Source organism: Lygodium microphyllum, chromosome 4 (genome assembly GCF_053477565.2).
Source record: "Lygodium microphyllum isolate KBCC chromosome 4, Lygodium_microphyllum_v1.1.10, whole genome shotgun sequence".
In the NCBI taxonomy this organism is placed as follows: domain Eukaryota; kingdom Viridiplantae; phylum Streptophyta; class Polypodiopsida; order Schizaeales; family Lygodiaceae; genus Lygodium; species Lygodium microphyllum.
In genome coordinates, this window is record NC_141138.1 from 30,897,763 (window position 1) to 30,920,078 (window position 22,316).

The following is a 22,316-nucleotide window of genomic DNA, read 5'->3' on the forward strand; positions in this document are numbered from 1 at the left end:
GCTTCAAGCAAGCTCCACGCTCCAAGCTCCATTGCCGCGAGCAAGACAAGAGAAGAGAAGCGAAGAGAAGAAGAGAGGAGAAGATGGAGAGCTTCTTCTCCCCGGTCCCTCACCCTCACACACTCACTCCCTCACACTCCTCCCCGGTCCCTCACCCTCACACGCTTACTCCCTCACACTCTCACACTTCCTCTCTCAAGAATAAGCTTAAGCAAGCAAGCAAGAAGAAGAAGAAGAAGAAGAAGAAGAGGAGTGTCACTTTTGGCCATACACAAGAATGAGCTTCTCATTCACTTTTTAACTTTATATACAAAACCCTAAATCCCTTTTGGGCGGTCATCCCCTTATTCCCTTTTTTACATGGCCGGCCGTGGTCTAGGCCATTTTTCCCATTGTCCTTCTATCTTCCTAGCCTCCTTTCCACCGCTCGTCTACATTTACAAATTGCATGGGTGAGAGCCTGGCGTTCCTTGAATTAGACCATGATACGCTTGTGCTCTTTTACAAAAGTATTGACTTGCGCTTTTCCTTGTGCTCCTTTTTTCCTTATTTATGACTTTTCTCCTTGTGCGTCTTTGTCTTCCGTTTTACTTTGCCTTGGCCTTTGTCTTTTGCTTTAGCTTTTCCGGATTTTCCACCTTCGTTCGTTTGAGGGTTAACAGCATGATAGCACTCTGACTATCACAATCTGACTATCACAATGGAGAATAGGTAACTTTGAGATGCCAAGCTCTCCCACCAGACGTGAAAGCCATAAAGCCTCCTTGCATGCCTCAGTGGCAGCCACATACTCTGCTTCTGTAGTAGACAATGTAACACACTTTTGTAGCCTGGAGATCCAAGAGATTGCTCCTCCTGTGAAAGTAAACACATACCCAGAAGTGGACTTCCTGTAGTCTGCATGACCAGCGTAGTTTGCATTTGTAAAGCCGATAACAGATGCCATCTGCTTTTGAAAGCAGATGTACGACTCCTTTGTGCCTTTGAGGTATCTCATAATACCTTTCATGCATCCCAATGCTTCTTGCCAGGGGTTGCCATGTATTTGCTAACCACTCTTACTGCAAAGGCAATGTTAGGCCGTGTAGCAACCATAGCATACATCAAACTGCCAACAGCTGAAGCATAAGGTATCTTGGCCATTTTAGCCTTCTCATCATAAGATGTAGGGCTATCCTTTGCACTGAGTTTCACATATAGAGGCAATGAAACCCCGATTGTTTTTCCCTCCTCCATATTGAAACACTGCAAAACTTTGGAGATGGACTTCTGTTGAGATAGATAGAGTAAGCCTTTCGATCTTTCTCTGAGTATTCGCATGCCAAGAATGTGATTTGCATCACCAAGATCCTGCATGTCAAAGCTGCCATGAAGACTTTGCTTCAATGAATCCAAGGCATGAGTATCCCTGCTAGCAATCAGCATGTCATGAACATACAAAACCAAGATAATCAGGCTGCCATCTGCTGCCTTCTTGGTGTACAAGCAGTGATCCACTTGACTTCTATGAAAGCCTTGGGATTGCATGAATGTATCAAACTTATGATACCATTCTCTTGGTGCTTGTTTCAGCCCATACAAACTCCTTTTGAGTTTACATACCGTTTTTTCTTTCCCTTGTTCAACAAACCCTTCAGGCTGTTGCATATATATGTCTTCATGCAGATCACCATGTAAAAACACAGTTTTTACATCCATCTGTATGAGCTCCATATCTTCAACTGCAACCAAGCCCAAAATGGTTCTTAATGTAGTCATCTTGACTACAGGAGAGAAAATCTCATCAAAGTCAATTCCATGCTTCTGCTTGTATCCCTTTGCAACCAATCTTGCTTTGTACTTGGGTGAGGAACTAGAAGTGACCTTCATCTTGTAAACCCATTTGCATGGAAGGGTTTTCTGCCCTTTAGGCAACTGCACCAAGTCCCAAGTGCCATTTTTTTCAAGAGATTCCATCTCTTACAGCATGGCTTTATACAATTTCTTGTTGTCCCGTGTGTCCATTGCTTCCTTGAAGCAAGATGGTTCACCACAGTGTGTCAACATGACATAATCAGCTACATTAATTGCACCAGGAACAAATCTGTCGGGTTGTCTAGTAGCCCTAGATAATCTTCTAACCCAATGGCCATTGTTTGCTGGTTGTTCCTGGAAATTTCCATTTCAGCATGCTGTCCTGGCATTTCAGCCTGCAAATCAGCATTAACAGCTTGCTGTCCTGGCTGTTCTTGCACATGTAATGGCTCATTTTCATGGGCAATAGCTGGCTGATCATTTCAAGCATCATTTCCTGCATTCACAGGTTCATTTACAACATGTATTTGCTGCTGTATAGCGGGCACATTTTGCTGTCCAAAAGGTATTTCTTCTCGGAATACAATCCTACGGACCTCCTCAGTCTATTCGGGCTGTTTGTGCATGCGATCTTCCCGGAAGATAACGTCATTGCTGTGTACTACTTTCCTTTTCTCGGGATCCCACAATTTATATCCCATTTCACCCTCGTCATTATATCCTAGGAAAATGCATTTATAGGACTTTGGCTCAAGTTTGCTGTGTTTTTCTTTACGAATGTGCACAAAAGCCTCACAACCAAACACTTTCAGATGAGCATATAAAGGTGGCTTGTCCGACTACGCTTCTTGGGGAACTCCCCCTCCCAAAGACCTGTTTGGTGACCGATTAATTAAGTGAACGGCTGTCATAACAGCCTTTGCCCAAAAACCATGGGGTAATGCAGCATGCGACAGCATCGTATGGACCTTATCCTGTATGGTCCGGTTCATACGCTCTGCAACTCCATTTTGGGGCGGATTATGAGGGGCAATGAGCTCCCTCTTTATCCCTTTGTTGTCACAAAATGCCTGAAAGGCCTTGGACACATATTCCCCACCATTGTTAGAGCGAAGATACTTAAGTGTCTTATATGTCTGATTTTCAGCCAATGCCAATAAATTTTTAAATCTGTTAAGCACTTCATCCTTGCTACGAATAGGGTAAACCCATATCTTCCTTGTAGCATCATCGACAAAGGTGACAAAATATTTTTTTTCCCCTAAAGATAATCCTGGCATTTGACATACATCCGAATGTACTAACTCTAGAGGAGAAGATTTCAAAGAAAGAGATTTTTTATGTGACGTCTGTGCATGTTTGCCATAAATGCAATGATCACAATGCTCAAAATCAGCATAACAAAGACAAGGCAAGTAACCCAAACGAGAAAGCACTTTTATTCCTGTTTGACTTATGTGTCCCAACCGGCCATGCCACAAAGAAATGCTTGGCTGCTCGGTCACGGCAACAACATGGTCACGCACACTAGATACATGAAGTGGATACAAAGTATCACTCTTGCAACCTCTGGCAATAACCCTAGATCCCTTACAGATCTTCCATTTTCCATCACCAAAGGTGTCATGAGTGACTACATTCACCTCTTCAATTTTTACACTGCTCTTCTTAGGCTGACTGTCCTTCTTCTCTTCCTTGCTATCATTTGTTTTCTTGCCTTTTCCTTTCTTTTTCTTCCATTTGTAGCAGTCACGTTTAAAGTGACCCTTCTTTCCACAATGATGGCATTCAACATCTTTGGTACATGATTTAGTGCGTCCCTTGCCATCATATTTGCCCTTTTGCTGTGATCTACCCCTAGTATGCAAAGCACTGGAAGACTTACTGGATGCATTGTTCTGCCGATTCATCTCTTCCATAATTAGAGCACTCTCTACACCGGCATACAAAAGGATCACATTAGAATTGCTCATAGCAGTCTTGAATGTATTCCAACTCTCTGGTAGAGTGCAAAGCAAGAAAGTAGCCTTAAATTCCTCATCAATCATAAACTTCAAGGCAACCAACTGGCTAAAAATGGAGTTAAACTCACTCAAGTGAGTAGACATTGTTGTACCCTCTTTCATACGCAACCATAAGCTTTTTCAGCCAATACACTTTGTTTGCAGCACTCTTCTGTGCATACAGTTTTTCCAGTCTAGTCCATATAGCATATGTAGAATCCAAACCTTCAATGTTGAAGAGCAAGGCATCAGAAATTGATAGCTCTATGGTTGAGCGTGCAAGCTCATTCAACTCATCCCCATCGTCGTGATCCATGTCCGCGGGCTTTGACCCTTTGGTTTTGATCCGCTTTGCCTGCTTCTTTTGTAACAGGATATTGTAGCACTGCTTTTGCCAAATTGCAAAATTGTGTGCACCTTCAAGCTTCTTTATGTGCATCAGATTACTGCTGTCATTGCTGCCAGCCATGATTTTCAGCCCAAATGTGACAAAAAAACCAGTAAATGCAGGCCCAAACTGTCACCCAAGTGACCAAGTTACAAACAAGTACCAATCAGCAATAAATGACCACGCAGAAGTACAGATTTCAGATCTGTAATTAAATTTTCAGAAGCACCAAACCAAGTGCTACAGCATTATCCAACTGATTACAGCTCTTCCAAGGGGATGTGTATCACATTACATGAGAAATCCCAAAATTTCAGCTGCAATTTCTGTTGTACATGTACCCACGGGCATAAAATTTGACACGAATGGTCAAAAGCCCCAAAATTTTGTGCTCAAAAGCATCAAACATACATTTGAATTTCCTCTGTCATGCACAGGACTGTCCAATTTTGCAAAATAAAGCAATTTCAGCAAAACCTTCAAATTTTACCAAGTGTTGATGTCCAAATTGCGCGGAATTCAACCTGCATGTACATAAAATGACCAAATGCTGCACAAATTTTGCCCAAATTGCAAAAGCCTCAAATTGCACGGGGTGGAATGTGCATCAATGTCGCGAAATTGGGTAAATTTCAGCCCAATTTGCGCATGTACATGAAAAGCCCCAAATGTTGAGGACAAAATGTCACAAAATTCCTGCAATTTCTGAGATAGATATATTTGTCATGCATCACATTTCTCAAATCTGGGAAAAGCCCCAAATTGTTGTGGGTCCAATGTTGATAAATTTCACTAAGATGAGAAAAATTTCAACAATTTTGGCGAAATCCCCAATTCAAATGCGCACAATGTCTGCAATGCTGACGCAAATGCCTCAAATTTTTCACGAACAGTACTCAGTCTGGAGAAGCCCCAAATTTCTGGGCCAAAATTGCATAGATCTGAGATTTTGTGCTTGCGCGCGCGAAACCCTGTCAATGGGTAAAAGAAATTTCAAAAAAGATTGAATTTTTTCAGAAAATTCTGATGGGTCCGATGACCCACCAGGTGTCGCCGTGAGCCTCGCTGACAGTTCCGTCCATCGCGCGCCTATTGTCGCCGTGCAGCTGTCACCTGTCGCGTTACTCCTGCAGTCGCCGTGGTCCACGCTGGACCCCCAACCCGTTGTAGCTCGTTACCTATCACGTAGCCAGCCCCCGTCGTGTGTCCGACTGTTGCCCGCTAGCAATCCGCCAATGATTTCTGCTCGCACCTAATTACCCACGATGCCTGTAGCTCATGACTAGCTCGACTGTTTACTAACGTTCTTTATCTGCAACTGCAATCTGGAATTGCTACTCGTTTCATGTCTGCCGATGGTCACACACTCAGTAGCTGTATTCGAGCTGCCTTTGACCTCGGGGAGTGTGCATTCTGCACTTTGATACCAATTTGTAGGAATCAATTAGGCACGAAGATTGAGGCAGACAGTCGTTATGCGCAGTAAGAGATAGAGAGAGTGCAAGAGAGTAGAGTGGAGAGTGAGCTCGTTTGTAGGTACAATGACGAGTGTATCACTTTAGGTTTTTAGATAGATATATGTATGAAAGTACAATTTGCTAAGGGTGCGTTCACACCCATGCACATATAAAACGCATGATGGCCCTTTATTCCCAACACAGGAATCGCAATGTCCGCCTCAAGGGGTGGAAGGATAGTGGAAGGGTTGGAAGTGAATTGCCAACGTGAGGAGGATGCTACCGACAGTAAGAGGTTGCAGTCAACAGTCAGGAGTAGTCGTCGGTTCACTTGGAAGAGCCGCTAGCTGCAAACGTAGCTTTTAGAAGTAGGTGCTGGAATGCCGTCATTAGTTAGGAAGTGCCGCTAGCAGACCAGGTTGAGCTGTCAGCGGACTGGGCAGAACTATCAGTAGAAAAACGCAGGGTACAATAGTATGGTGGAGCCGCTAGTTGAAGGGAGGAGCCATTGGTTGAGAAGGAGGAGCTACCAGCTGGAAATGCAAGGTCCATCAGATCAGAAAGAGCCGTTGGGTTGTAGAGAATAGCTACTTGAGCTGCCAATAGTAGGGAGGAGCTGCAGGCTGATTGGGAAGAGCCACCAGTTGTCAATAGATATTAAAACACAGGCAGAAAACAATAGGTGTAGAGGAGAGCAGCCACTAGGTAAGGTGTTGATGCAGTAGCAGAAGAAGAGAAGTGGATATTGAACCCGCCACCAGTCTTTGCGTTCACTGGAGTGGAGGATCTTTGTCGTTGTTTGAACAGATCCAGCTCTAATACCATGTCGAAAGATGACATATCAACAAGACAGTAGGGTTTGCGGGGAGGAACACAGAGTGAACTCGGCAAACACTGAGAAGAGAAGAGAAGAGAGAAGAAACTTTGATGAATGGAATGATGCAGGTCTGAATCATGGAGTGAATGTGATACAAGGGAGCAAGGGTGCCGTAGCACAAGGTGTCTAGATGTATTTTGTGTGCATAGTGTGTGTAGGTGTACGGTATGTGCATAGTTTGTGTATGGGTGTGTGTCCATGTGTATGTCTATGAAGATATGTGTGGGGTTTGAGCATGTGCATACAATGTGTGCATGCATGTGTGGATGGTGTGCCGTGTGTGTGTTTAATGTAACGTGTGGTATATATCTATGAAGTATGTGTGGGATGTGAGCATGTGCATATGGTGTGTGTGCATCCATGTGTCGGTGGTGTGTCATGTGTGTGTTTAATGTGAGGTGTGTGTGAAAGAAGGTGTGTAACTAGGGTGTGAATGCATTGTCTGTGTGGATGCACATTCCATGTCTAGGTAGATGTACAAGGGGATGCACGATAAAGATAGCCACGAATCACAAACCGCAATGTCCTCCTGAAGGGGTGTGAGAGCAGTGGAGAGGTTGGAGAGAAGAGGTGACGGATTGAATGAATCAACCATGAAGAATGAGTGATAGAGACAGCCTATAAATAGGCAAGAGACTGTCTAGGGTGGTGCCTAGAGGGAGGGCGCGGGCTGGTGCCCCATTGTGGGCGCCCATCCCCTTTTTGGGGCTGTCCATTGTGAAACCCTAAACGCAAAACGCAAACTGCAGGTAAGGGTTTCTCAACAGTTGGTCAGTAAACACAAGTTGGAGATGAGTGTAGCACTAAAAACGCAGTGGTCTGATGATCACTAGGCAGGAAGAGAAGGCTGGGAATTGATGCTTGATGGCTGAATAGAAATTGCTGATGAGTGGATCCTTCCAAATTAGGGTTTGGCATGTGGGACACAAACATTCTCTAGGAAAGTAGTCATTTAATGAAACTTCTAGCAAGAAGCATGTTTTGGGGCTTCAATAAAGAGCTAATCAAGATGTAATTCATTTTAAAGCTCAAGATCCCCTCTCTGTGAGAGTGCGCAGCGAAAGAAGAACACGAACACAGAGGAGAGGAGAGAGGAAGCAGAGAATGAAGGAAGAAAGTCTGCACTGACTGAGATGAATGCTGAATACACTGGAATGGACAGAACAGTCCCTGCATGCAGCCCGGAGCGTCAGTGAGGGAACCAGGACAGACTGGAAGCAGAGGCAGCACCAATGCCGGAGACGGAGACGAAGGGAGCAGTGCTGTACCTGCAGAGAATGAATGCTGGACTGACTGGGGGGGCAGCTATAAATAGCCCCCCAGCCAGAAAACTGGCCGACCAGCTAAACTGGCCGACCTGGCCAGATCTGGCCGACTATGGCCAGATCTGGTCCGACTGACCAGAATTGGTCCGACTGCCCAAAATAATGGGCAGTCACCCCAAAAACAGCCCAGATCTGGGCTGTAAAGTGCCCAAGGCTGCATGCTGACTGAAGCAGCCTAAAAACACACTGACAGAGCTCCTCTGTCTCCTGTCAAACTCTGACAGGAGCTCACAACCAGGAGATGACAGACTGAGACTGAATAAGAGCAGGCTAACACCCCCTCTCAACTCCCGGGAGAGTCTGAAGACCCAAGAACCGCATGTGATGAAGCAAAGAAGCCTGAGGCAACGGCTTCGTAAAGAGATCAGCTGCATTGGCCGCCGTAGGACAATAGACCACCACCAGCTCCGAATCCATGATCCGCTCTCGAACATAGTGATACTGAACCTCAATGTGCTTCGTACGAGCATGAAACACCGGGTTCTTGGCCAGAGCAAGAGCACTCTGGTTATCCATGCGCAGCTCCGTAGGTCCGGTCTGGGAAAAGCCAATCTCCGCGAGTAAGCGACGGAGCCAAACTGCCTCCATAGCGGTCGAACATAGGGCCCGATACTCAGCCTCTGTAGAAGAAAGGGCCACAGAAGGCTGCTTCTTGTTGCTCCAAGAGATAGCACCAGATCCAAGGGTGAAAGCATAACCTGTAGTGGATCGTCGCGAATCCACATCACCTGCCCAATCAGAATCACTCCATCTAGAAAGGGTAATCCCATCTCCATACATGATCCCAAAGGATCGAGTCCCCTGCAAATAGCGAAGAACCCGCAAGGCCGCCTGCCAGTGATTCTGGGTAGGAGTCTGCATAAAGGAAGACAATAAAGCCACCACAAAGGAGATATCCGGCCGAGTGTGAAGTAGCCAGATAAGAGAGCCGACAAGGCACCTGTAACGGGTGGGATCGGTAAGAGGAACTCCAGCTGTCAAAAGCTTGGACTCAGGATCCATAGGGCATGAGATAGGCCGACACTCAGCCATATCAAACTCCGAAAGAAGCTCGGAGATATACCTGTGCTGCGAGATAAAAATGCCCTGTGGCATCTGATAGATCTCCAGACCTAGAAAGAAGTGAAGGATCCCTAGATCCGTCATGTCAAACTCCTGCTGTAGAATGGACCGTGTATGCTCCACCTGCTGAGTGTCGCTCCCTGTGATGATAAGATCATCCACATACAAGATGAGGAACACCGAAAGAGAATCCACAACCCGTAAGTAGAGGTTGGGATCATAAGGGGAGTGCGCAAAGCCACTCTGTAGAAAGAAGCGGTCAATCCGCTGGTACCAAGCACGAGGAGCCTGCTTTAGGCCATAAAGAGCCTTCCGCAGCCTGTAGACATGATCCTCCTTCCCCTGCACAAGAAAACCAGGAGGCTGTGAAACATAAATCTCCTCCTTAAGAATGCCATTCAGAAAAGCAGACTTGACGTCCATCTGATAGACAGGCCAACGGTGATGAGCAGCAAGAGCCAAAAGCACTCGGATGGTGGACATCCTAGCTGTAGGAGCAAAAGTCTTAAAGTAATCCAACCCTGCACGCTGGGCAAAACCCTTGGCAACAAGCCTAGCTTTATGCTTGTCCAAGGAGCCATCTGCAAGATATTTGGTCTTAAAGACCCATTTCACACCAATCACCTTCCGTTTCCGGGACGCGGTACAAGCTCCCACGTATGGTTTCGCTCGATGGAGTCGAGCTCGGCCTGCATAGCCTGTCTCCAAATATCCTGTGCCAGAGCCTCCTCCACAGTGGAAGGCTCGGAATCCTGAAGAATCTATGACATAAGAGCATAGTTCACACATAGTGAACTGTCCCGTTGGGCCTGTAAACGTGCTGATCGACGTGGACCTGAAGAAGAAGCAGGAAAGTGAGTAACACCTGAATCCTGCATGAGCCGGCGATACCATAAAGGAATCCTGAGAGACTCCTTCTGTGAGGGAGACTGGGGGGTCTCCGGAACTTGTAAAGCACCCAAATCGGAGAGGGACTCTCCCTCACCGAGTGAAGGTAAATCCTCCGCATCTGAAGAAGGCTGTATATCCCAAGAAGATCCTGAAGTGGCGGTAGAAGAGCTCGTAGAAGACGAAGGCACATCCACCAAAGGGGAAAGGGAAGCCGAAGGAGGAGGTATAGGGGGGGTGCTAAGGGTGATCCTGGAAGGAACTGAAGGGAGAGAAGGTGGTGGTGGGGGGTCCATCGATGATGAAGAAACATCTGTAATAGAACCATCAATCGGATCCTCAGAGGCCGAAGCCTCATCAAAGATCACATCCCTGCTCACCTCAACCTGCCGAGTCGTCGGGTCGTAGAGCCGATATCCCTTCGTGGTCGTACTATAACCAACGAAGATAAGCTTTCTCGACTTAGAGTCGAACTTCGTCTTCCTCTTCTTCTTGTCCACATGGACAAAAGCATCGCACTCAAAGATGCGAAAATGGGACACGGAAGGCTTCTTTCCAAAGAAAGCCTCATATGGAGTCATGTCCTGTAACGCCGAAGTCGGAGAGCGGTTGCGTATATACACCACTGTAGCCACGGCCTCACCCCAAAGGAAATGAGGAAGACTCCTATGCTCCAGCATAGATCGGGCCATCTCAATCATGGTCCGATTCGCACGCTCCACCACACCATTCTCTGATGGTGTGTTCGGATGGGAATACTCCACCCGAATACCATGATCCCTGCAAAACTGAGAGAAAAGGTGAGAAGTGAACTCTCCACCGTGATCAGCTCAAACACCACGGACCTTGGAAGTTGTTTGGGTCTCCACAAACACCTGCCACTCACAGAAACGGGAGTACGCCTCGCTCTTGTACTCCAAGAAATAAGGCCACACATAACGACTAAAGTCGTCCACAATCAGCATCAAATACTTGGCCTTCCCAAGGGAGGCCGTACCCATAGGTCCGCAAAGGTCGGTATGAACCAACTCAAGCGGAGAAGTAGCCCTCCTAGAAGCAACCTGCGGGTGAGGCTGTCGGTGCTGCTTGCCCCTCAAGCAGCTAGGGCACAAAGTGTGAAGGGGAGGGAAATCAGGAAGTCCCTCCACCATCTTCCTCCTAGAAGCCCGGCGAAGAGAATCGAGGTTCAAATGACCATACCGGGCATGCCAGAGCAGCCCAAGCTCATGGGAAGTCCGCGCAGCCAAGGCTGTGAGCGTATAAAGCCCACCCTCCTGTGTACCTGTCCAAAGAGCATCACCTGTAGAAGCATCCTCCACTGTGACTGCATCCTGAGTAAAAATGACTCGGGTACCTAACTGAGTAAGACCATGCACAGATAATAGGTTAAAGCCCAAATCAGGCACATAGAGAACTTTGGCGGAGGAAGACCGCCTGTCAGAAAACATAGGTAAAGTCTCCACTCCATGAACAGGAACTGTAGAATTGTCACCAATGATGACTGTACCCCCTCTGGAACGAAGATCCTGAAGCCAATCCTGACGGAAGGTCATATGTGAAGATGCTCCACTGTTGACAAGCCAAGGCTTCTCCTGTGTGGTAGAAGCTAGGGCAGTGTCTTCCTCAACAAAGAGATGCACAAACGCAGATTCTGTTGTGGCTGGGGCCGCCTTCGAGTCCTTCTCCTTAGGCTTCAAATGGGGATACTTCTGCCAACACTTCTCCTCGGGATGAGTGCCCTTCCCACAATGGGGACACTTGGGCTTCTTCTCCTTCGCATCCTTCTTATCTTCCTCCTGCTTGTCCTTGGACTTCTCCTTCTTTTGTTTCTTCTTCTTGCCACCACCTGTGGCAGCCGTAAATGCCTTGGTGGAGCCACTGGCTCCCACCTCTTTGAGTCGCTCGTCATGCTCCAAGACAAGCGGGGAAAGCTCCTCCCATAGGAGAGTCTCACGGGTTCTCGTAGTGATGAGGCTAGTGTAGAAAACATCATAACGGGGTGATGGCAGCTGAGTCAACAGAATCATCGCCATATCCTCAGACGATATCAGACGACCAAGAGAGGCTAGCTCGCCTCGCATATCCTCCATCTTCGTGATGTGCTCCTTCATGGAAGAAGAACCATCAAGACTGAGCATCTGCAACTTCTTCTCCAGGGAAATCTTGTGGGCAAATGTCTTGTGCTGATCCAAAGACGCAAGCTTTGTCTATACTTCCGCCGCGGTCTTTAACCTGTGAACATGTACAAGAACAGAATCATGGAGACTCATAAAAAGAAAGGAACGGGCTCGTGAGTTGAGCCTATCCCATAAGGCTGCACGGTCCATAGAGGTGCCATCGGACGAATCCACGGGGGGTCGGTCGATGGGCGAAGAAACAAGCTTCCACAGATCAAAGGTATCAAGGATGCAAGCCACCTTGCATGACCATAGGGAATAGTTGGAACCATCCAATTTGTCTTTCTTCAGAAAGGAAGGGAGAATCGGCACCTGGATAGAGGGAATCAAGGAAGGTATCCGCACAGTTGATGCAGTCTTCACTGAAGAAACCTTCGCAGTAGATGGAACCCTCTGAGATGCATGGACTGAAGAAGGACGAGTGCGAGAAGGGTCTTCCCGATGTCGAACTTCACGATAGTCCCGCCTCCGCTCAGAGGAATGATGAGAAAGAAGCTCATCCTCTGAGTCTTCAAAGCCTGAAAACTGGTAAGACATCTTCCAATCTGCAAAATACCAAAGAAAGTTGTGCCGCTGACGAAATAGGACCAACAATGTGGTCACCAACCACCAAGATGCAGGCAGAGAGTGCCTACAAACACCTGGATCTGCAAAACGCAAATAGATCTGATGTCGAACACCAGAATCGAGACCACCAGCACCGGGAATAAGCCCAGACAGAGGTCGCCTGCAGGATAGGAGCAGCCGGGGTAGAAGCGACCTGCAAAACAGCAAAACGCAAGCTGTAGGAGGGTCGCCCTGCAGCAGAAGAGGTCGCCTGGCAGCAAACGCAGGGTTGCTGCGTCACTGGATGACGTGGCAGCCCCTGTGTACAGCAAACGCAGGCTGTACAGCCTTCTGATGCAGTCGCCTGGCTGGGATAGACCTGTTGGCAGCCGTCTGAAGGAATCGCCTGGCTGTTGTGGAACTGTGGGCAGCAGCAGTAAGGTATTTCTCTCGTCCTCCGTGCTCTCAATCAGGCGATGATACCATGTGAGAGTGCGCAGCGAAAGAAGAACACGAACACAGAGGAGAGGAGAGAGGAAGCAGAGAATGAAGGAAGAAAGTCTGCACTGACTGAGATGAATGCTGAATACACTGGAATGGACAGAACAGTCCCTGCACGCAGCCCGGAGCGTCAGTGAGGGAACCAGGACAGACTGGAAGCAGAGGCAGCACCAATGCCGGAGACGGAGACGAAGGGAGCAGTGCTGTACCTGCAGAGAATGAATGCTGGACTGACTGGGGGGGCAGCTATAAATAGCCCCCCAGCCAGAAAACTGGCCGACCAGCTAAACTGGGCGACGTGTCCAGATCTGGCCGACTATGGCCAGATCTGGTCCGACTGACCAGAACTGGTCCGACTGCCCAAAATAATGGGCAGTCACCCCAAAAACAGCCCAGATCTGGGCTGTAAAATGCCCAAGGCTGCATGCTGACTGAAGCAGCCTAAAAACACACTGACAGAGTTCCTCTGTCTCCTGTCAGACTCTGATAGGAGCTCACAACCAGGAGATGACAGACTGAGACTGAATAAGAGCAGGCTAACACTCTCAAGCCCAAAACTGAAACCTGGAAGGGATTGCAAAGCATAGATCAGCCCATAATTATCCCAAGGCATCCCACCCCAAAGTAGCCAGGACATCGGACCAAGGGTGCACGTCGGCTACCCAAGGATCTACTGAGACTGTAGATGCGATGGTTATTTTACCAAGGGAGCCCAAAGGGTCACCCTAGAGAGGCCAAGGCATTGGACAAAGGGTGCTTGTTGGCTACCCAAATGGTCTATTAGGACTTGCAAATACGATGGAACCACTTTGAACTCTTTTTTTTTGGAGATTGTTTTGATCCTATTAAGTATTTGTGCCCTTGGGGGAAACATAGGGGATGGTTAGATCCAAGACACCACAAATTAGACTAGCTATCCCGACCAGTCATGAGTGTCAATGAAGAAGAAAAGTATGGAGAGTATGTGTATAGGGTTGCCATAGAGACTGCCTAGGCAGATTGTTATGTGAGCTACCACAAATATGGTCAATCAAGAGTTGAGTACCCTCTGATTGAAAAGAGATGAATATGCAAAGATCTGTATTTGCCTTTGTATAACCACTTTGTGCCCATAGCACGCTTGCTAGGAGGTAATTCAAATAACTTCCATGTGCCATTTTTGTGTCTAGAATCTAACTTTGGTCACATTGCTATCATCCAATGCTCACTTTTTGAAGCATCATCAAATGAAGTGGGCTCTTCATTACATCTAGTAGCAACAAGATCTTGTGCAACAAAATGACCCCGAGCATGTCTAGTGGTTCCTCGAGTTTTGCTAGAAAGAGGAACAAGCTATTTGTTGTCCCATAAAGATCTATTAGCCATCTAGGAACATGTCTAATTTCTCAAATAGCAAGCCTTTTCATTATGAACATCCTCACCACCAATGTCCTAACAATGGGTTGAATATTAGGTTGTTGATCTTCATGCAAAAGTGGCCTCCGTACCCCTTCAATAGGTCATTGTAAAGGCAATAAGTTGTCAAACACATCTATTGGACCCACAAGTGGCTGATTTTTGTAGTTAACAAAGGACCGCTCTGCACTTTCAACAAATACTGCATCTCTACTGACAAAACATTTATTGATAGAGGGCCAATATAGACAGTATCCCTTGTTCTTTGGATTGTAACCAAGAAAAATGCATTTGATAGCTTTATCTTGAAGCTTATGAATTTTTTTGTTGTTGTATCAAAGCATATACTAGAAAATGAAAGACACACATATTGATCTCCATTGGTTTATGGCTATGCCAAGCTTCGTAAGGCATACGCTCATTGCTTTGGTAGGGCTTCAATTCAGCACATATATTGCACACATAATAGGATAAATTCGAAATTATGGGATTAGCTTGTTGTGTGAAAGCATACAGCTGTTAGCTTGCCTATGTTAGTTGTGTCAGTTAGTCATCTCCTAGTTGTGAGCTCTTGTCAGAGTTTGACGGAGACATGGGAGCTATGGCATTCTAGAGTGAATTTCTTTTGTTTTGGGCACATTTCTTGTGCATTGCCTTGGTCACCCCTTGCCACCACCTTTCTACCCATGTTTGTCTAGGATATCTTCTCATCATTTACCGAGTTTTTCTATGTAGTTGGACTGCATTTACTGCAGTTGTACCATCATTTGGTGCAGTTGGTCAGATTTAGGGCATACTCTTGTGGCCATCTTGCCCATCCCATTTGAACTGATTGATTGTGGGGGGGGGGAGCAATTGGGGTGTTGATGATCCCCTATTCACTAAAAGATGAGCTAGGTAAATCTACATCATTTTGTGATACAGGGCATGCAAGTCTTCTTTCTATACTAGATACATAACCCCAAAGCTGTTTTGCAACCAAGACATGTCTTATCATGTACAGCCACATGGATAGTTGGTTCCATTCAACTTGTCATCATTGCCAAACATGTTTAGCAAGTCATTTTCATCTTCCATTACTTGTTGTATATTGGCATTTTTGACGAGTTGTTGCCCAAAGTAGAGATGGAGATGCAACACAAAAGAAAAGCAAGGAGGAACTAAAAAAACTTACAATATACAGCTTGGATATTGATGATGGAGTAGAATGTTGAAGAAGATGCTGAAAATTGAAGTTAGACTAGTTCCAATGTACTTGAATATCGCATAAGGTGACTAATTGGGCCTCAATGTTGATGAATTTGGGCTAGTTTCATGAAGCCACAAATTTTTGTAGTAAAAATTTTGTCGAAATTTCTCAAAAATTTGGGGTCTTCAATTGCAAATTTTGTAGATTGATGAACGAATTCTTCAATTTTAAGAAAGCCCCAAAATTTTTGGTAAAATCAAGGCTGAATATGGGGGAATTGGTGAAATGTTCCAAAATTTTGACCAATTGTGCTTGGTATGAGGTCAGCTTTTGAATAGGAGCCTATGAGAGTGGACTATAAGCATTAAAAATTGATGATTAAGGTCTGTTGGGCTGTCTAGCATTAAATGTTACAAGTTAAGTGTATTGGGCTGTTGGCGGCGGGGCTAGGTCAAACATGGTAGGCTGAAAGAGGAATTCAACAAGAAAGCGATTGATATGAGATAAAGGTAGCGTGGTGACATGTAGACGTCATGTTGACAAGCCAACGCTTGAGATGGGAGTCAAACAAGCGGGCAGGTGTCAAACAAGTAGTGGTGTTGTGCTTACGAGATAGTGACGAAGCAAGCAACATCTTGATGACTAGTGGGCAGCAAGTGGTGTTGATGTGCAGGCAACTTTAGGCTTGACTAGAGTCTAGGATAGGCTACAAGACAAGTTGCGGATAGCGTTTGTGTAAACAGGACAAGTTGAACACACAGCCAGCCCATAGCTGCCAAGGGTTTTTGAAACGAGAGGTATGAAATGGGTTTCATAGGTTTCATATGAGTTTCGTAAATTGTTAGAAACGGGTTTCATTCGAGATGAAAAAAAGTATAGAAGTTTTATATACATATACTATATGACTCATGTGACATAGAGAACAAAGATTGACATTATTCATTATTCTATACAATGCAAATGAACATTCAACATAGCATCAATATTTGCATGCATCATGGTCCACTATCCATGCCCAACATCAACTTTAGTTGTAAAAAGAGCCATTAGTATGTGCAATCATCATAGAGAATAACTTAAAACAAAACTCCAACAATCAATGCCAATATCCATGTCAATATGTTAAATAAATCCATGATAAACGATGGTTACAAAAGTCCCAAGACATTTAGGATATGGCACTTGTGAAAGTTTAAAATAGGTGCTTTATACGTTTATGAAATGCCTAGGTACAAAATGAGTTTCCTAACCTTATGAAATAGGTTTTGTGGCAACTATGAGCCAAGCTTTATGGATGAAGTATAGGCCTTGGACATGCCATTGAATTGAGACTCAATGGTGATTGTGGTGGTGGCAGCTCATGCGCTAAGTGGCAGTGGAGAAGGTAGCTCTAATTACCATTGTTAGGTCAATGCTCAGTTGCACATGTGCATGCACATACTCACAGTGAACAGTGAACGACGAGAGGAGAGTGTTGGAATGTTACGTTCACTATGTGAGAATAATAGAATGAAAGTACAATTCCTAAGGCACTATAGTACCACACCCAAGGTGGGTGTTCACATGAGAAAAAAACCCTTCTCTAGCTAGCAGGTAAAAAGTACTTGTGGATAAGGAAAAGTTCATACCTTCAATTATCTTCATTCTTGAGTTTTGCATTTTTGTATTAGTGTCTATGTTCGATGTGTTTCAATTGTGGTCATACACTTGTTTTCTCTTGCAAACCCTAGCATATTTCTATAGAAGCAATTTAGTAGATTTACCTTCAAGCTTTTGGACTAGAGTCTACCATTGAAAATGCTTGTTGAATCGCAATAGAGGAGGATGGCCACCTTCAAAGAGAGGACTTGAATCAGTTAGAGTTCATGGGTTGCTCTAGACAGAGGATTAGAGTAGTGGCACACAATGAAATGAGATGGTGTATTGACCTAGACTAAATTTTTTCCTTGATTGATGGATGAAAACACTAGGCCCATTAGAGGAGGCCTCTTTAGATATTTCAGTGGATTCCAGGAGATTGGGTTTGGGGAGATCCATTTCTTGGTAGAGCATGTGATGTAACTTTTTGTAGCTACACAACGAGGCTGGGAAGGAGGTTTCAATTGAGTAGGACGAGAGTAGATCCAACAAGCACTCCTTATTGGCATAGACAAGGTATCTCATATCCCTTGTCAGACTTTTGGAGACGATTAGATGATAGCTTTAGGTCTAGGAAACTTTCTCTCGTCCAATGGCTAGTAGCTTACAAGAGTTTGGCAATTGGAATTTGGTACATGGCTCAATTATGGTAGGGCCCTAGTGGAATGTGAGGGAAGTGGTGAGCTAGAGGAGACTCAAAGGCACTGTCCATGGGATTGTTCCAAAGCTCAGGAGGTGTGATGGAGAGCCCTCACGATGGTCTTTCATGGCACAATAGAGACTATGGTTGTGACTTTGGGGGTTTGTAGCATGGGTCACATACAAAGGTCTCGACATGTGGATACAAGGATGTGCAAGGGAGTCATTCTTTCCTCATAGTTTGCCAAATTGAGCATGATGCCCACTTAATGGACTCAAGGACATTGCCATAGATGGGAGTTGATTGCTACTACCCTTCCTTGGTACATTTGGACTGGGAGGTGTAGCTATGCTATTGACGTCTAGGAAGTTTCCTTTGCAAAGAATCTTTTTAGGATTTGGACAAGGATCATCCATACTCTAAGCAAGAGATGGGAGAGGCTGCGAGGTGGTTCTTAGAGGATTAGGAGAGATACTCTTTTTGCGGACATTGGATATTTTTATCTTCTTTCATGTAGCCCCTTGTATGGTTTGGGAATATAGTTCCACTAGGCCATACACACCACCTTAGACGGAATTTCTTTGAGGTGTCATTAATGGAATTTTCTTTTTGTCGAAAAAAACTGTATGTAACAAAGTCGCTTTATATAGGCTTATTCTATAGCTTCGTGAAAGTTTTACACCTTGCATAGGAATGAGTACCAATCCTCCCTCCCTCCTTAAATATTGTACAGCTTTGTGAAAGTTTTACACCTTGCACATGTGACATGAATGTGGTACCAATCCTCCCTCCCTCCCTCCCTTTTACTCTCTTCCTTTTACAAGTCATTTGGAAACTTTCCCTTGTCAAAGTGCTTGATGAACATCTATTAATGAAGTTATGATGAATGCTTAACAATTGTGGATGTTATGAGTAACACATTGTTTAGGCTATTGAGTGAATTAACAATCACAATTCGTTTGGCTTGATGACATTGTTGTTTATATTCTGAATTTGCAGAAGGCACTGTTTTGGCTTGGTTACTTGTCTAAACAGTCAGAGATCACAGGGTAAGATACTCTTTAACGTATATTTCAAACATTTGATTGTAGAATACATCTGTGTATACCAGGACTGCCATTACTTTTGTTTTACCACCATTTAGTTTCCATGTTTGGAGATGAACTTCTGGTAGTCACTGTATGTTATGATAGTGCATATTAACTGTGCCAACATGGTGGATAATTTGTACTTTCATATTATTTGTTTCTTGAGGATTTGAAATGCTTGCTCTTTAAATGGATCCAATCAGGTCAAAAGAGTCTAAAACAAGGATGTTTTGATGTACTCATAGATACCTTTGATTTCTCATAAATGCTCAAGCCATTGTACTCAATAGAAATTCTAACTCTATGGCTGAACCAAGCTTTTTAACTTAGTTCTTGCAATAAACTTAACAACGACCAGTTGCATGAGATTCAGTGTTTTTGCAGCAATTAATAGATGTGCTTTTGTTTTGTGCTCATCAAGTAGTTGCTGTACAACTCCATTTTCAAAGAACTGTAAAACGAAAAAAAACATACCATCATATAGTCCCAAAGGTGATGGCCTAGTTGTTAGCACTCTAAAGAAATGCCCTAACATAGAAACTCAAAATACAATCGTACAACAAACCACAAACTTGTAATAGAACACAGTTAGGGTTAGGGTGACTTAGAGACAATGAACATAGAGAATAATGAAATGAATGAAGCTAAATGGAATACAATGCTTATGCAGCAAACACACTATACAATTATTGAATATTGACCCTTAAACTCCTATGTCTCGAGGACCAAGGCAAAGAGTATGAACTAAAAGGTGTGTCGTACCCCGACGGATTCCGAAATGCAGCAAGATAGTCTCCGAGGATGTTTGGCAGCAGAAAACACTGCTCATGTGTGGCTGCATCAGTGGATAGATGGGTAGATTGGGGCTGAAACAGCAAAACACAGATTTGTGTGATGACATGGTAGGCTGGGCAGCACCTGGGGCAGCAAAATGTAGCAGAATGCTGATGTGGCAGGACTGGTAGTGGAAATGCAGGCTGCTGCTGGTCATACAGCAAACACAACCGGCAAATGATGTGGACAAGTTGGCAGGTACAAAATGAAGTAAACAGCAGTGTAGAACAGATCGCCTGCTGCACATGATGGCTGGAAAGGAAAAAACAGCGATCACCAACACCAAGAAGGGCTGGGAATCAGGCGCCAATGTGTAGTCTGTGATGGACAGTGGCTCGGCTGGGATATCCTTCGTGTACACGGTGTGCATAGCTGAGAAGGCAACCGCAAGCTACAAAAACTAAATTGGGCTGAATGGAGGGCAACCTATCTATTTATAAAAAGTTTAGGGCCTTCCAATTTAGGGTTTGCATGTGGGACGTAGAAACTCTCTAGGACCATGTTTCTTTTTAATAAAAGATTTCAATTCATTAATTAGCTTGAGTTTTGGGGTTGTTTTGAAAAAGCTAATTTATTTTTAGCTCAACACCCCCTCTCAAGTCGAAAACTGCAACCAGAAAGGAAAGATATTGATACCACAGTTAAGGCAATGGAGCATTTTTTTAATTAGCTTGCTTTAAAGCATAATGTAGAGCAGTTTGTCAGGACATGCATCGTATGCCAGAAGGTAAAGCACGATAGGCCAAAGATGCCAGGCTTGTTGCAACCCTTGCCTATTTTAGATAGGCCTTCGCAGAGCATTGCAATGTATTTTATTTTTGAGCTTCCTAGACATCTACATGAATTTTATTTTGGCAAGAAGATACTACCTATTTTGCACACTAAGGATAAGATCTTTGAGGCTGATCGCTATGTGAAAAGCTTAGATGTAGCTTATGTAAAGATAAAGTATGCACTTCAGAGATCACACGAAAAGAAAAAGAAGGCAGTTGATCGCCATAGATATGCTTTGTAGTTTGTGGAGGGTGATTATGTATTGTAACATTTTGAAAAGACAAGGCTGAAAAAGATGAAGGGAAGAGAGAGATTATATCCAAAGTTGAGTGTGAGATACTATGGGGCCTTACAAGTCTTGGAGAGGATCAACAATGTTGCATATTGATTGAAATTACCTCCACGTTGGTGGATACACTATCTTGTGAGAGTGCGCAACGGAAGAAGAACACGAACACAGAGGAGGAGAGAGAGAAAGCAGAAAATGAAGGTAGAAAATCTGCACTGACTGTAATGAATGCTGAATACAAAACTGTGGACTGATCAGTCCCTGCACACAGCCCGGAGCGTCAGTGAGGGCACCAGAACAGACTGGAAGCAATGGCAGCACCAATGCTGGAGTGGGAGAGGAGGGAGTGTGTGCTGAATCTGTAGAAGAATGTGTAAGAGAATGGCTGGGGGGGCTGCTATATATAGACCCAAACCAGCCAAAATTGGCCGACCTGGCTGAAACTGGCCGACTTGCCCACAAACTGGCTGACTGCACACAAACTGGCCGACCTGCCCAAATATGGGCCGATTGCACACAAAAAGGGCCATTTTGGGCTGAGTGCCACCCGAGAAGGGAATGCATACTAAATCAGCAAACACAAAACTGACAGAGCTCCTCTGTCTCCTGCCAGACTCTGACAGGAGCTCACAACCAGGAGATGACAGACTGAGAATGAAAAAAGAGAAAGCTAACATATCTTTCATTTCAATTTGTTGAGGCCTTTTTATGGTGCTGTGCTAGAGGATGTATCTACTAAAATTCAGCCTGAGATTGAGAATTGGATGAGAGCTTGGTACTTAAGTAGATTTTGGCACATAAGGAAAGAAAGGTCAGAGGTAAAGTTTCTAGGAGATATTTGGTGAAGTTTTAGAACTATTTACCAATGTATGCAAAATGGATGGAAGAGGATGACTTGGCAGACCATCCTCAGTTGTTGTAGCTTTATCTAGATGCCTTTCAGTTAGAGCCAACTTTGGATTGCGCTTAGCTAGGTTCAGTAGAGTAGGGGTCGAGAGTGGTGCCTAATGCTCAAGGGGGAGGTAGCACTTCCACTCTTCCAGTTATGGACAACTCTTGTGTGTAGTGGATCTCGGATGTATTCAGCATGCATCCAAAGCATTATCGTGATAATATGTTTGCCATGAGGTCACTACTTAGTATACTTGTCAATGTGAGATGTATGTAGATGAGTATGGTTGTTACCATGGCTCTGAAACTATACTTTTGCATCGGTTTGGGATTTATTCTGATCAGTTTCAGCTGAGTTTTTGATTAGTTAGAGATTAGTTTATGGTCACTTATGGATTAGTTTTTGCATGAGTTTGTGATTAGTTTGTGATGAGCTTTGGATTACATTTGCAACAGTTTGTGAACAGTTTTTAGATCAGCATATGATTAGATTATGCGCAGTTCTCAATGGTTATCAGCTGGTTCTATGGGTAGGAGCATGTTTAGTGAATGCCATTGAT

The 22,316-nt window shown here is 44.7% G+C and overlaps 1 protein-coding gene across 5 annotated transcripts in view; it reads left to right on the plus strand.

Moving 5' to 3' along the window:
* Positions 1-22,316, plus strand: part of LOC148036915 (uncharacterized) — a 180,977-nt gene that overhangs the window by 25,423 nt on the left and 133,238 nt on the right. For 3 of the 5 annotated variants that reach the window (XM_087675838.1, XM_087675839.1, XM_087675841.1), the window contains one exon: positions 18,880-18,929. In XM_087675838.1, the coding sequence (XP_087531964.1) occupies positions 18,880-18,929 (50 nt within the window). The remainder of the gene's footprint in view (positions 1-18,879; positions 18,930-22,316) is intronic. The other 2 variants (XM_087675840.1, XM_087675843.1) reach the window with 1 other exon arrangement.